This window comes from Ictalurus furcatus, chromosome 6 (assembly GCF_023375685.1).
Source record: "Ictalurus furcatus strain D&B chromosome 6, Billie_1.0, whole genome shotgun sequence".
Classification (NCBI taxonomy): Eukaryota; Metazoa; Chordata; class Actinopteri; order Siluriformes; family Ictaluridae; genus Ictalurus; species Ictalurus furcatus.
In genome coordinates this window covers 16069160-16084844 of record NC_071260.1, presented here as the reverse complement: position 1 = coordinate 16084844, position 15685 = coordinate 16069160, and the positions used below count along the sequence as shown (strand labels likewise).

Below are 15685 nucleotides of genomic sequence, written 5' to 3'. Positions count from 1 at the left end.
AAATAGGTCAGAAACATGATTGGGTATAAAAAGAGTAATCTTAGAGAGTCTCTCAGAAGTAAAGATGGGCAGAGGTTCACCAATCTGCGAAAAACTGCGTCTACAATTTGTGGAACAATTTCAGAATAATGTTCCTCAATGTAAAATTGTGAAAGCTATCAAATTCTCATCATCTACAGTACATAATATCATCAAAAGATTCCGAGAATCTGGAGAAAAGGACAAGGGTGAAAATCAATATTGCATGCCCGTGATCTTCGGGCCCTCAGGAGGCACTGCATTGTATATACTGAAAGGTATATACAGGTTTTAGAGCAACATATGCTTCCATCCACATTCCATCCCATCTTTACTTCAACAAAGAATTCAACCTGGTTTGAAATGTTTTATGCGTTGAATGGCTTTAAATTTCTTATTATAAGGTTTGATCTTTTATAACCTGGGAAAATAAATTATGAATATCTATTGCTGAGTAGGATGGTCCACAATGAGCCGCATGTACTTTTGTATTTTTTTCTATACATCACGAAATAGCTGGAAGCACAGAGATACAGTAGCCTGCAGCAAAATTCTCACTTCATTACCTGTTCTGTTTTGATCTCTGTACTTCTGTAATATAAAAATTTATGAATGGCTGTGGCTGTAGGAACTTTGCCTTTGTGCTACTTGTGTAATTTGCATAGCCGTAGGTGATGCCTTTGGTGCAATCTAATAAGGAAACCAGAAAAGATATGTAGTAATGAAGAAGGGTGTTATAGGAACTAGTGTTTATATCTGGTGTGGACTTATTGAAATTCAATTGTGTGTCTTTTCAGATTTAGACATTATTCAGCAAATGTACTGTATATTGTATGCATTATCATTTGGGCCAGATGGTGAAGTAAAGACCAATAGACAAACCATTATTCAGCACAGATTCTGTGTATATGAAATGTTAAACAATTTTAAGTTTCTTTCTATGCTGATATATTAAAATGTTGACATTTTAATTATTTTGACCTTCTATTTCCATGGAAGTCAGAGCTTGAAATCAATGTGGCATGATCTCTACAGAATAGCATAGGCTTTGCTTTTCCACTCCGAATATTAATGAGTTCTCTCCTCTTTTAAAACTCACTTTAGTGCTTTAGATTCAGAAAATGTTTAAAGCTCAGCTAAGATGAAATCACTGCTTTAGGCACAGCCTTGTCAATTAGTATAGCCTAGTATATACCTGAGAATATAAGGGAGGTTGAAATGTTATGCATGGAGGGGGAACTTCAGTACTGTTTTTAACATGCCCTCAACATTTACCCATCGTTGTTCCTTCCGCTATTGTGCAGCAAGTGGCCTCTTGTGTTACTTGTTTGACACACTTCTGTATCAAGAGAGGAAGTCTGTGAAAGCAAACATTTACACGTATTCATTTAGCAGATGCTTTTATCAAAAGCGACGTACGAATGAAAATCCTCACACTGGCCAGTACAGGGGTCGAGCCTACAACCTTGGCATTATTAGCACCACGCTCTAACCAGCTGAGCTAACCGGCCAATAAATACTGAAACAGGGAGTCAGTGACGTTATCCTATGCCAAGATGTTCTCACCAGATATTAAATGAAAGAGTGCTGTAATTTCCTAATCTGTGTTGCAGAAACAATTGCACTACTTAAGAAAACTGTGAAAAAATGTGTTTAAAATAATTCAATGTGTATGAGCTCATAGTATCACCAGTTGTGTGTGTTATTTCTTTTATATATAAATCTTTGTTCATCCTCAGTGATAGAGGAGACCCTAATTATTGTCATTATGACAGCATAGGTTGCAGTTTCTAAGGTTTTTAAACATAGCACATGAAAAAGCCACTTTATTTGCAAACTGACATATTTGCTTTGCCCACGAAGGAAGTGTGATGTTTGCATGGAGAGAAGAGACAGCTCACTTAAGTATTTGTTTGTTTAAATGAGCAGAGTTTCTGAGCTCTGACACTTTGTTCATTGCTTATCACGTTTACTTTCTTACCTGTCATTTGAAAATATAAGCTATGCATTAGCATTTTGGCTCTGCCCTTATTTTCAAAAACATATTTTAGTGGATGTCAGATCTGGTATTGCATATAACTAGTGTTTATGTCATGTTACAGACCTAATCTTTGCTCTAATGTGCGAGGTGGATGTATGGGAAAGGTTCATGAATATTTATGTTTCCTTCTGATAGGTTGTTCACAGAGCAGCTGTACCGAGTGTGCTGGCTGTTGACTGGATTGGGAAGAATTTGTACTGGTGTGATATAGAAAGGAAGACCTTGGAAGTGTCCAAATCTAATGGCCTCTATCCTACAGTCTTACTGAGCTCTGGCCTACAGAACCCCACAGATCTGGCACTTGATGCTCAATTAGGGTATGGAGCCAATACTATTTGATTGGATCGGAGATATTCAGTATAGCAGCATGAATGTTGTGAGTTTGTGTGCAATGCTTTTGTCTAGGTATGTGTTTTGGATCGATTGCTGTGAACACCCATATGTGGGCCGTGCTGGCATGGATGGTCAGGGCCAGACTGTGATCGTGGACAAGGAAATCTACAGCCCCTCTGCCCTCACCATTGACTACACCACCAAGAGGATCTACTGGTCTGATGACAGCCACATCCTCTTCGCTAACATGGATGGCTCTCATAGGCACAAGGGTACAGAGCTGTTTTAAACTGAGAGCTTACTCAAGTGGACAATGTACTCATTTATGGGAGACTTAGACTGCAGTGCCTATGAATTCTCAAATCTGATTGGTCAGAAGGTTTTGATTAATTTTCTATAACAGCAGCACTGGCCGTAGTGAGGCCTGTAATTCCAATCCAAGGTTTATATTAATGCACTTATTATAATACCTTATTGTTTCTATAGTAACAGCTCATTCACAGTGGACACTCCACTGAGTTTCAGCAACAAAGTCTTTAATAAAGAAAAATGTATAATTGTTAATATGTAGAAGTTTTCTGTTAGGAGAGGGTTAGTCTCACATATCAGTGGTTTGAAACAATCAGCAAGTTTTCCACCACTGGAAAGCCTTCAGGATAAGGGAGTTTGCACTTTCCACGTCTTTGGTAACATGACACACTAGATTTTATTTATATTTTCTTATATGTGGTATATAGAGAAAGAAACACTTTGGGATATGTGGGTTTTTTTTGGAAAATAATTAACTACGGTGTGGGAACAGTAACTCCATCACTTATTTTTTTCTTATAAGAGTATGCCTGGTCATGTTTTATTCCTTAAATCTTAAATAGAAATAGGAAAATACCCAAGTTTGTGAAATAACTCAAAAAGGTTGTAATGTTTAGTTTTACAATTGCAAAAAAAATGTAACTGAGAGAGAAAACAGTGCTGTTTTATTTGCGATACTGATGTGAATTGGTCAGCAAAATAGTTTTTGACTGATATTTTCCACCTTAGTTCCTCACAACCACATCCAGGGTGTGATGGGGCTGACCTTGTTTGAAGACTTCATCTATTGGACAGATGGCAAATCGAAGTCTCTCCGCCGTGCTCACAAAACCTCTGGTTCCCATGCTGTTGAGCTTCTCAATTCCTGGCAGGCCATTAAATCTGTAATAGTTTATCACCCTCTGCGCCAGCCTGAGGGTAAGAATCCCCTTTACTGCTCTTTTACTGGCTTTCTAAAGGTAAAGAGTTCTGTCTTTATACCTGTTATTTCTTCCTCTAGTGCCCAAACATCAGTGTCAGGTGGCTAATGGTGGCTGCAGTCACCTGTGCCTTTTGTCCCCTGGTGGAGGACACAAGTGTGCATGCCCCACTAACTTCTACCTGGCTTCTGATGGCAAGTCTTGCTTGTCCAACTGTACAGCTAGTCAGGTCAGGGAGCTCTCACTCTCTTATTCAGTCTCATGTGACGAAGTGTGAGCAGAAATTTATTCATAATCTACCTGTTTGGTTTGCTCAATGTGCTCTGCTTTGTCCTGCAGTTTCGCTGCGGCACAGATGAGTGTATACCATTCTGGTGGAAGTGTGACACAGTGGATGACTGTGGTGATGGTTCAGATGAGCCTGCAGACTGCCGTGAGTATTTGAGCAAGAGCATTACCCAACCTGACCATATGGACTAAACAGATCATTAGTGCTAATTATCAGTAATTGTTATTCTAGCCTCTAAATACTTGAACGTAGACTGGTGAGCCATGTTGCCTGACAGTTACTGCGGTGACACAAATGAAAACTAAAATAAAATGCTATGTTATTTTTACAATAATTAACAGGTTTGAAGGAAATATATATATATATATATATATATATATATATATATATATATATATATATATATATATATATATATATATATTTTATTTAATCTTTCTAATTGAAAGGCTTGATTGAAAACTCCAGTTATTAGTGTCTGAATGTCACATTTCACCTCATAAATTGCCAAGCTGTCAGTCAGTAATTAAGGGAACTGCTGCTATTCTGAAAAGGGCCGGTAGCATTAATTCTTACAAAGCTAGATTCTGAGGGATTTAATTCATTTATGCCTTAATAAAAAATGCACATACAGATGTCTGGGTTGCAGTACAGGCTCACTGTGAACCGTCATTTTTCAGCTGAATTCAAATGCCAGCCTGGACGTTTCCAGTGTGGAACTGGTTTGTGTGCTCTTCCTCCATTCATCTGTGATGGAGAGAATGACTGTGGTGACAACTCGGATGAGGCCAACTGCGGTGAGAACAATATTGTTTCTTAAATTAGTGTTTGGTTTTCTCTTTGCTAAAGCCAATGTTTTTTTTTTCTTTACTATGCAGCCCATATCCTTATACTATGCAGCTCTTCTTATAATGCAGAACACATATACAATATGCACCAGACACCAGCAATAATGTCTAAATGGAATTTTTTCATCAGTAACAAGTCATCTTTATTGCTGTTTTTCTTCAAAGGTTCAATAGCACATAACTCTATCATCAAATGATCGATAACCACTTTAGGAGCATCAGGAAAGATTACAGGGCATTTTGATGTCCAACACCAGTAATGTGGATGTATTACAGGGAGCACAGGTTTTCAGCCACAATGATTAATGGTGTGCATTGTTCTTCATATTAAATATAGCCAAGCAGCTTTGTACATTATATATGCAGTATCAGTACCTTGGCATTTTTTAAGGATTTATGTGATTTATGTAATTGAATCCTTTTTCATCCCTTGAGCCTCTTTTTTTCTAGCAGCCCTCCTCTGACTACTGGTGATGACACCCTGCAGCAAGTCTCATCGTGAAACCTGTTTCACCTGCTTTGAAATGCCATCTCTTTCTGCAGATACATATATCTGTCTGTCGGGTCAGTTCAAGTGCAGCAGAAAGCAAAAGTGCATTCCATTAAACCTGCGCTGCAATGGACAGGATGACTGTGGAGACAGCGAGGATGAGACAGACTGTCGTAAGAAACATTATGATGCTTTATACCACAGCACTCTTGAATTCCTCAATTCGAATTGGTCAGAAGGTGTTGGTTAATTTTCTGTAACAGCATGGCTCTGGCTGTAGTTCTGGCTCTAAAACAAATGATAGGTTTATAGATATGGGTTTATGGTGCTAATACATCATCATTTCTATATTAACAGCTCATTTACAGGGCCCTGTATGGCAGACAGTCTACACAAACTAAGCCTAAAAATAAACCAAAAAAATGTAAGCAAAGAAAAATGTATAATTGTTGATAGGGTGAAGTTTTCTGTATAGAGACATTTGTTTAGCATTCATGGAAGGAGTTTCCAGTGCTTTGTAATGGTCAGTGTTTGACAAAAAAGAGAGGCTGGTATGGAAATGACTGTTTATAGCTGCTATAACATAAGTTATCACAGGAACTAACTTGTCTCACAGATGTTCCATTACATTAAATGTAACTATAAACTGTTAAAAAAAAAACAACATTCATTTATTAATAAATTAAAATGAGTGTCATTGTTGGCAAATTGCTATGGTCTATTATAAGGAATAAAACACTTCACAATGTGGTGTTATTGGCAAAAATTATCAACTTCAGGATGGTAACAGCATCACATTACCCTGCTATTGGTTCATTTCCTGTAACAGCTCTTCAGTTGTCAGGTATTGATAGAATGACACAGATTGTCCCAAATTTACCTCTCCTGAGGAATATTAATGATCCCAGCTGACAGATCTGGAAATAGCTTCTAAGCCACTGAATATGTCTCAGTTGGGCTGGAACTAGCAGACACTGATTAGGCATTCAGAGGATTGAGTAGTGGAAACCAAAGGTCTTTCCTGCCAGAGGTAGAATTAGATGTCATGGGAGAATAGAGTGGCTGGTTGTTAGGAGGTATGTTTTTTATCCCCGCAGTGTAGCTCTTACTCCCTGTGCATTAAACCCTTGACAAACATTCCTCGCTGTCAATACAGCTGACAATGATAATTATAAGATACCATGTGAAGAATGTGAAGATGCAAAACCGCTTAGAAGATTTCCCATCCATTATTTGCTTATTCTAGTCTAATTACCTTGATGTTTATGTTTAAAGGTGATATTTGGCTTAAAGATTTGTACTTTGCCACTGTCATTCTCCTACTTAAAAATGGTATTTTCAGTAGTTCCTGTTGCTTTTGAAATCATTAGTAATAGTTATAATTGTCATATATAATCTACTTTCTGTTATTATGTTTTAGATGACTAGTCAAAATCATTTGTATTCACATGCCCTTGTTACTCTGTCTATGTTTGAACGTGTGTCAGCCGAGAGCACGTGTTCACCAGAGCAGTTCCAGTGTAAGGCCACCATGCACTGTATCTCCAAGCTATGGGTGTGTGACGAGGATCCAGACTGCGCTGACGGCTCTGACGAAGCCAACTGTGGTGAGTGAAGCTTTATTATTCACAAATCAGAGCCTTGTACGACCTCCGAGAATTCGCAGGAGATTGTGATTGGGGCTAATGTGAATTCTGCATGCTTGCACAGTCTCCTGTCTCACTCATGGAGGGTCAGCCTTAATCAAGAACCACTCAGAGCTCTTTTTAGCTGTGAGTTGTAACAATTCATCAGGGCCTGTTTTGTTGCCTAAATGTCTGATTTAGTTTGACAGTATCAAATCAGCAATTGCCTCATATTGCAGTCATCCCTTGCCACCTGGCCCAGTCATTGAACGAGCTGATTCACTAATGATGCAGTTTCAGTGTCTATTTGCATTTTTTTAATTCTGTGAAATCTATGCAAACCACATTTTATAATAATTCCCTCATTTCGAGGGATGTGGAAAAAAATTGCTGGCTCACTATTTTCCCAGCTTTGTATCAGTTAGATCAGTAATTAGTTATTAGCATCAGTTATTAGATCAGTAATTAGCAATAAGTACAATAATTATGCACAAGAGGGCTAATAAAAGAGTTTTTCCAAGAAATGGCTTGAGTTGATTCTGTTTTCAATCAACCTGAGGACCAAAGTTATGCCAGTGTGAGCAAACCAGACCATCATACGTTGGAAATCAGAAAATATCAGAAACATACTGTAGTTAAAACTTAGTGTATCAAAATCAACTGTTTACTACATTGATAAGAAGCAGAGAGATGGTGGCTAGCTTAGATAGACCTCACACTATGATAGAGCAGAGTAGATGGAAAGGCATTGGAAAGAATACTTTCAATCACAAAGAAAAAAAAAAAACTGTTGTAGATCAATATCGCTCTCCAGGATGTAACCTTAATTGTGTCAAGACTACCAAAAGAAACAAACAAACAAAAAAAAACAATCAATAAAATCAATTAAACAGCTTGATCTCAGAGTGTTTAACAAAACATGCAAACCACAGGTAAACCACAATCCAGTGGTTTCTGTATTATATTAAGGCACTACACTTATGCTTGAGAAAATAAATCTTACAGCTCAAAAGCATACCTGCAGGGAAAGAGTGTAATATTGGCATAAATGGAAATGGATGACTACCAAATATTACTTATAAATCTTACTGTTGTGGTCAACTCAGATAAAAGTGATAGAACTTGAATGGCACTAAAGGAAAATGTACTCCTATTTTACAGTTTAGCTACAAATAAAAAGTTAAAAATGAAATGCAGGTGTGCCCTGCAAACAAACAACAATAAAAAAAAAAAAACAGAGGCTTCAACAGAAAAATAGAAAAGCAAGGTTCAGCATGACATTCTCAGTCTCAACCTGACTTAAAGAAGAACATGTAGAATGATCTACTAGAGTCAGTTGCAGAGATATTTACATTTACATGTATAAGATTTAGCAGGTACTTAACCAAAGCACCTTACAGAAGTACTTTCTGCATCAGATCTCCACAATAAACTGAGAGGAGGTAGTACAAGGAGTTAGTATAGCAACAAAGTGCATCGTGAAGAGGTGGGTCTTCAGTGTTTGTTTAAGAATCATCCTTTCTCTGAGAAACTACTGAATAGCAGTGCTTTCATTTGAAAAAGAGAGAGAAAGATTTCCTTTTATTTATGGTTTTACATGTATTGAGGGCAATCCCTATGTTTGTCATTCAGGTTCATCCCCTTATTGTTTATATAAAACTAACCTCCTATTATGTGCTGTTTTCTTATTCAAATGCAGCCTGGTTAATTAGACAGTCTGTATGATTTTCCGTGGTCTCTAAGAAGCAAAGGGTTTTTTTCTGCTGTTGATTGTGAACTCAGACTAAAAAACTAGGCCATTTTCAAAAGAAAATATTTTCTCCACCGGTTTGAGTAAGAAAATTAATGTGATCTCCAGTGCTGAGCATATGGGCTTTATGCATTAGCACTAACGTACTGATACAGTGTGTAATAACATACGCATTGCCAATAAGTAACTTGAGCTTTGCCAATAAGTAACTTAATCCCTTTTGCTGGATTTGACACCACAGCTAGCAAATGACTCAAGTGATTAGTGGAGACATTATGGCATTATAGCAGCAAATGCATCATCAGCAGTTCATGCATTTTGCTTTATTGAAGTCCATCAAGTTTAATAAGAGGTATGTAGACTGTAAGAGATAGAGCATTTCATCATTGCATTCATTGTATTATAATTTTTTTTAAGAAGCATGACTCTTAAACTTAATTAGTTGGACTGTTATTTTCTTACATTTTCTTTATCATATCTGGTTTTGGGTGTTTTTTTCAGTCTAGCTGTATAAGACTGTGAAGCCTAATTAGTCAACATTTTCATCAAAAAACACATTTAAGGTTAATTAGTTAAGATGAAAAGAAGCAACGAAAGAAAAAAGGAGCTTCTTGTTTGCTTCTGTATGCCTAACTAGCCTGCAGTTTTTTTTGCCTCAAACACGGACCTTGGCTCTGGATCATAGTATGCAACCCAAACATGGGAAGATGAACAGAAGAAGCTTCTCATTCCATATTTGTTGGAAGAAATTGAGCTCAGATGAGAGATTGTGTAACAGCAAGTTGCAGGTATTGGGCTCTGCTGGGGGTTCTGGGGGAGCAGTGAGTAGTAACACACTCAGGTATTTCATCGTGTATGCTGTGTTCGTTTCCCAAGTTTGATGATGTTTTGAACTCTGTGTTAAACATGTGTTTGGGACACCCTGAGGAATTGATGATTACACGTTGATGTGCTGTAGTGGTGCATTAATATTCATGCACTTTTGAAGCCATTTTCATCTGTGTGTTTGTTTGTGGCTGATGAAAAAGATGAAAAGACCTGTGGACCTCATGAATTTCGCTGCGAGAATAACAACTGCATCCCAGACCACTGGAGATGTGACAGCCAGAATGACTGCGGAGACAATTCAGACGAGGAGAACTGCAGTGAGTCGTCCTCTTTCTTTGTTCACAGTACAACCATTAAGGGGCTTCACTCTGCTTCTGACTGTTAGCTGTTGCAGAAGATTTTTTTGAATTTCCATTGCTTTCTGTATCTCAGTCGCTGTGTGTTTGCACCAGTTTGTTGTTAATTGCTGCCAAAGACAGTCCTTTGGAGCTGTTTAACAGTTTGAGGTTGCAGAGATACTTCCAGTGTGCAATCGTTGTCAAGGAAACACTGAAATAAGGAAAACCACAGGTTTGAATCATATGCAGACTTTTTTTCTTTATTCCTGTATCTTGGCTTTTATATCAGCATTACTGTATACACTCTTCCTCATAACTACAGTTGTGGTCAGAAGTTTACATACACTCATAATGGACATGAATGTCATGGCAATATTGGGCTTTCAATCATTTCTGTGAACTTTTTTTTTTCTGGGGCAGAATGATTGTACAACATAGATCTTTAACGAAAAAAAAAGAAGAATTTGGCTCACACGTTTTAATTCGTTTGGGGTTTTCTGCAGTCAACACAGGACCAAAATTATACATACAGGGTCAAAAATATACATACAAACACTTAGATTATTAATTCAATGGTGCTGAAAGTTCCAAAATATCCTTTAATTTTCCAAGACCAAGGCCTCTTAATTTCCTGTTAGTGATCATGATTTACTACAGCTGGCAGCTTCTCTGTACATAAAAAGGGTTTGTTTGACAGCACTCATTGGATTGACCAACACACAGTACTATGGGAAAGTCCAAAGAGCACAGTGCAGATCTGAAAAAGAGGATGGTGGATTTACACAAGTCAGGAATGTCTCGTGGAGCCCTTTCTAAACAATTGCAGATTCCAAGATCATCAGTTCAAACAATTGTACATAAGTACAAGTTATTAGTAAGTGTAGCTACTTTGCCAAGGTCTGGAAGAAGACCCAAACTGTCACCCTCAGCTGAGAGGAAATTGGTTCAGATGGTCAGGAAAAACCCAGGAACCACCAAGGCACAGGCCTGCCATGAACTTGAAGCTGCTGGAACACCAGTGTCACTGTCCACAGTCAAGCGAGTTTTACATCGCCATGGACTGAAAGGCTGCCATCCAAGAAAGAAGCCCCTTCTCCAAAATCGACACCTTCTTAAATTCTTTTTTTTATTATTATTAAAGAAGTATGTTGTACAATCATTCTGCCCCAGAAGAAGAACTGTTCAAAGAAATTATTGAAAGACCAATATTGCCATGACATTCATGTTCATGATGAGTGTATGTAAACTTCCGACTGCAACTGTATATAAATAAATAAGCTGCCCATTTAAAAGCAGTCCTTAGTAGCAAGGCAGTATTTGGCAGCTGTTTGCGAAATTAGACCCTGAATGTTCTCTTTGACACTTGTAGACACTCTTATTGCTAATTAGCTTACCTCTAAAACCTTCAAGAAAGGTGGAAACAGATGGTACAATGGCACTTCGTGCCCAAATGATGGCCGCACTCTCATTTTCCCACCCATTTTTTCTCTCTCACCCTCCTCTCCATGCCCATTGCTAGAGCTCACTTGACAATTCAGCCACAATATCTTCTGAGCTCTTAGTTGCATTATTTAAACTTTCCTATATGCTCCCTGCTCATTGCAGAACCGGTGACCTGTAATCATAAGGATTTTGCCTGTGCCAATGGGGACTGCATCTCTGCTCGTTTCCGCTGTGATGGAGACTATGACTGTGCCGATAATTCAGATGAGGTAAGTGATCGCCAGACTTAATCCAAATCTCTCAGCCAGTCTAAATGAGTTCATATAGCACATTTTAGATGGTGTCATGTATTCGTTCACTACTCAGCAGTATGTATATATATATATATATATATATATATATATATATATATATATATATTAGGTGAACTTTACTGCTGCCTATTTTGATATAATTGCTGTTTAAGATTGACAGAGCTCAAGATCTTCTATATGCTTATAAGTCTGGTATTCAAAATCAGAGTGATCACTCAAAGCTCAAGAGAAGTGCTCAGAACTGATATGTATTCTACATTGGTAATATCGGTGATACTGAATTTTTTGTTGTTGTTTTTTCATCATAAAAATTCTGTACACATTAACTTACAAAACATTTATAGTTTTCTCCCCAAATATAATGTATTTATGTTGTGGTATCAAAACATGTTACAACAAATCATTATATCAGGATAGAATAAAGGAAACTCCGGGTACTCTGGTTTCCTCCCCCAGTCCAAAGACATGCATGGTAGGCTGATTGGCATGTCCAAAGTGTCCGTAATGTATGAATGGTTGTGTGAATGTGAGTGTGCCCTACAATGGATTGGCACACAAGGTGTACCCTGCCTTGTGCCCGATGCTCCCTGGGATAGGTTCCAGGTTTCCCCGTGACCTTGAAGGAAGGATAAGCGGTATAGAAGATGGATGGATGGATGGATGGAGAATAAAGGAAAGAATTATTATTTTAACTGGAATTTTTCTAATGAGGCTGATCTTAAATCCGTAACTAGATTCAGGCTGTGCAGTAACCAGAACCATCTGAGAGAAGCATAACCAGAGCTAATAAACTAAACAGATTTGACGGGTCAGACACACCATCTGGTGTGATCCAATGTTGCAGAAACCAGGATGGTTTTCTAACATTTAAAAAAATATATATCTAGAGACCAACTATATTACCCCACTTTGCGCTGTATGTTACAGATATTGCTATAATTATTCCATAATTATTGTAACCCTTCAAGAGACTGGGGAAATCTTATTTGGTTTATATGCAGGTGGCTGTTAGGTAAAACTGACAAAACTGTTCATGTCATTCCATAAAGAGAACTACATGCCAGAAAGGCATTTGAAATCTATTGTAAAATATGGTGGTAGAACATTGCTGCTTTGAGCCTGTTTTGTGCATGGTGGTTCAGTGCCTCCTGTGAAAATGAATAGTGTTATGAATTTTGGTAAGCACCATAATATTTCAGGCACAAATGTCTGGGTTACGCATGTAACCCTGTTGCCTGAGAAGGGAACGAGACGTTGTGTTTAGCATAATGCACTATGGAAGCGCCTCTCGCGCGTGACAGGCATCTGAAGCTTGTGTAAAATCATGCCTATTTATAGGCCTGCCATGATCAGATGACGTGGCAATTAAGCGTGTCATGTGATATAAATATGGCACCTGTAAACTGCTCCATCAGCCTCTATTATCTGAAGCGAAGACGCAATTCACAGGCCTGCCCTGTTATGACAAAGCTACGCAACGTCTCGTTCCCTTCTCAGGGAACAGGGCTACATGCGTAACCCAGACGTTCCCTTTCAAAGGGAACTTCGACGTTGTGTTTAGCATAATACTATGGGAACGAGAATACCCACTCCGTCATACCGAGGGTATGGCCTGTTCAAAAAGACCCAAGCCCGAGGGTCAGTGCAAGACATTCGAGCCCGGGGTGGAATGAATATCCAGGCTGTAATAATGAATGTATGTGTGTGGCGTAGATCACCCTGCAGCAGCACACACATCCTGTAAGGATGCCCCTTTGGACAAAGCCTTCGCGGAGGTGACCGCCCTAGTGGAATGAGCCCTTATGCCCAGAGGCGTAGCGAGACCACGCACCTCATAAGCAATCGAGATTACTTCCACTATCCAATTAGAGATGCGCTGCTATGACACAGCATCACCTCTACTGTCGCCGCTAAAGCAGACCAGCAGCTGCTCCAACTTACGCCACTGGCCAGAGCGGTGGGCGTAATTACAGAGAGCCCTTACTGGACACAGCAGGTGCATTCTCTCTTGTTCCAGTATGGGGAATGGAGGAGGGCAGAAAGCCTCCAACACCACAGGGTGGGCAGCCGACGTAGGCACTTTAGGAATATAATCCGGCATAGGATACAAGAAGGCCTTGGCTAATCCAGGGGCAAAGTCAAGGCAGGAAAGGGCAACAGAGAGAGCTTGTAGATCTCCTACTCGCTTGAGAGATGTCAGGGCCAGCAGAAGAGCTACCTTTAGACTCAGAAGCTTCTCAGAGGCTGATTCTAAGGGCTCAAATGGGGTCCCTGACAGACCTTCCAGGACCACAGATAGATCCCAGGAAGGTCTGCGCAGCCTGCAGATGGGCCTCAGCCGCCTGACACCACGCATGACGCTCAAAGTTAGAGGATGTTGCCCCACAGAGGCTCCATCAACAGGGGCATGGCTGGCCAAAATGGCAGCCACATAAACCCTGATTGTAGAAGGAGCCCACCACGCTGAGAAATGTTCTTATAAGAACTCTAGGACTGTAGCTATTGCGCAGTTCACTGGGTCTAGCTGACATTCCTCACACCATAAGACAAAAAGCTGCCACTTGAGTGCATACAATTTCCTTGTGGATGGTGCTCTAGCATTTAACATGGTCTCTACAATCTCAGTTGTGAGACCAGAATCTATGAGCTGGAGCCCTTCAGGGGCCAGACCCACAGTTTCCATAGTTCTGGCCGAGGGTTATAAATCAGCCCTCCAGCTTGAGACAGTAGATCCACTCTAAGGGCTCAAATGGGGCACCTGACAGACCTTCCAGGACCACAGAAAGGTCCCAGGAAAGTATGCTAGGCCTGCAGATTAGCCTCAGCCGCCTGACACCACGGATAAACCTTGAAGTTAGAGGATGTTGCCCCACAGAGGCTCCATCAACAGGGGCATGGCTGGCCAAAATGACGGCCACCTAAACTCTGATTATAGAAGGAGCCTACCCCACTGAGAAATGTTCTTGTAAGAACTCCAGGACTGTAGCTATTGCACAGTTCACTGGGTCTACAGTGGAGCCCTGCAGATGGGAATCTCCCATGGAGTGCCATGGGAGATATTATCTCTGAGAACCATATTCGAGCTGGCCAATAAGGTGTTACTAGTAGCAGACATAGACTGTCTTGGCAAACTCTCACTAGAACTTGTGGGAGCAGAGCGATGGGGGAACAGCATACAGATGTGACCTCGGCCACATGTGCACCATGGCATCCAGCTCTAATTGTGTGGGAGGAGTGAGGGCGAACCACAGCGGGCCGTGTGTTGTCTCCTAGGAGGCGAACACATGCAGTCCCGATTGGCCAAACCTCGCCATATGGACTCCACCACTTGTGGATGGAGCCACCAATTCCTTGGCCTCAGCCCCTGCCTCAACAGGATGTATGCCTAGATATTCCCAGAATGTACATTGCACTCACTGACAAACTTTCCTTCTGCCCAGAGAAGAATTAGTTGCACCTGCCTGAACAGGGGGCACGGACATAATCCTGCTTGGTGGTCAATATATGAGACCACCGGTGTGTTGTCTGTAAACACACGGTGACCTCTCAATTGAGGAAGAGGAATTTCAGTGCTAGAAATATGGCCCACATTTCTAGGCAATTTATATGCCACTCCAGATGAGGGCCGCACCAGAGACTGTGAGCTGAAGAGCTGTCTAAGACTGCACTCCAGCCTGTGAGGGAGGTGTCTGTCATTACCGTCTTGTGCTAAGGAGACACACCTAGAGTGTGACCCAAGGCTAGAAACCGGGGACACTCAAATTCTCAGAGCACGACGGCATCGCGGCGTGACACTGATTATTAACCACCAACTCCTCAGCCACCACTGAACGGTCTCCTGTGCAATAGACCCATAAGCGCCAATAGTCTCCCAAGATCCAGCTTTATCTTGCTCAGTGTTGATAGGATTGACCCTACGCATGTTGGGGATAGAAACGCCCTCATCATAGTAGAATCCTTATAACCCCTAGAAAAGTTGTCCACTGCACTGGGGAAAGCAAACTTTTCTGAGATTCAACCTGCGCCCCAAGCTCTTCATGTGGGCAAGAACAATATCTCGATGTTGTCGTCCAGGTAGTTTAGTACACGGATGCTCTGTCCAGTCACAATGGAGCCAGAGTGACGTCCATGCACTTTGT

The 15685-nt window shown here is 40.3% G+C and overlaps 1 protein-coding gene across 1 annotated transcript in view; it reads left to right on the top strand.

Annotated features, from left to right (window-relative positions):
• lrp1bb (low density lipoprotein receptor-related protein 1Bb) overlaps positions 1 to 15685 on the top strand; it is a 331362-nt gene that overhangs the window by 278172 nt on the left and 37505 nt on the right. Inside the window, exons 59-68 of the mRNA XM_053626734.1 lie at positions 2195 to 2376; positions 2465 to 2664; positions 3431 to 3619; positions 3702 to 3850; positions 3961 to 4054; positions 4591 to 4707; positions 5302 to 5421; positions 6736 to 6855; positions 9652 to 9768; positions 11395 to 11501. Of these exons, the coding sequence (XP_053482709.1) occupies positions 2195 to 2376; positions 2465 to 2664; positions 3431 to 3619; positions 3702 to 3850; positions 3961 to 4054; positions 4591 to 4707; positions 5302 to 5421; positions 6736 to 6855; positions 9652 to 9768; positions 11395 to 11501 (1395 nt within the window). The remainder of the gene's footprint in view (positions 1 to 2194; positions 2377 to 2464; positions 2665 to 3430; positions 3620 to 3701; positions 3851 to 3960; positions 4055 to 4590; positions 4708 to 5301; positions 5422 to 6735; positions 6856 to 9651; positions 9769 to 11394; positions 11502 to 15685) is intronic.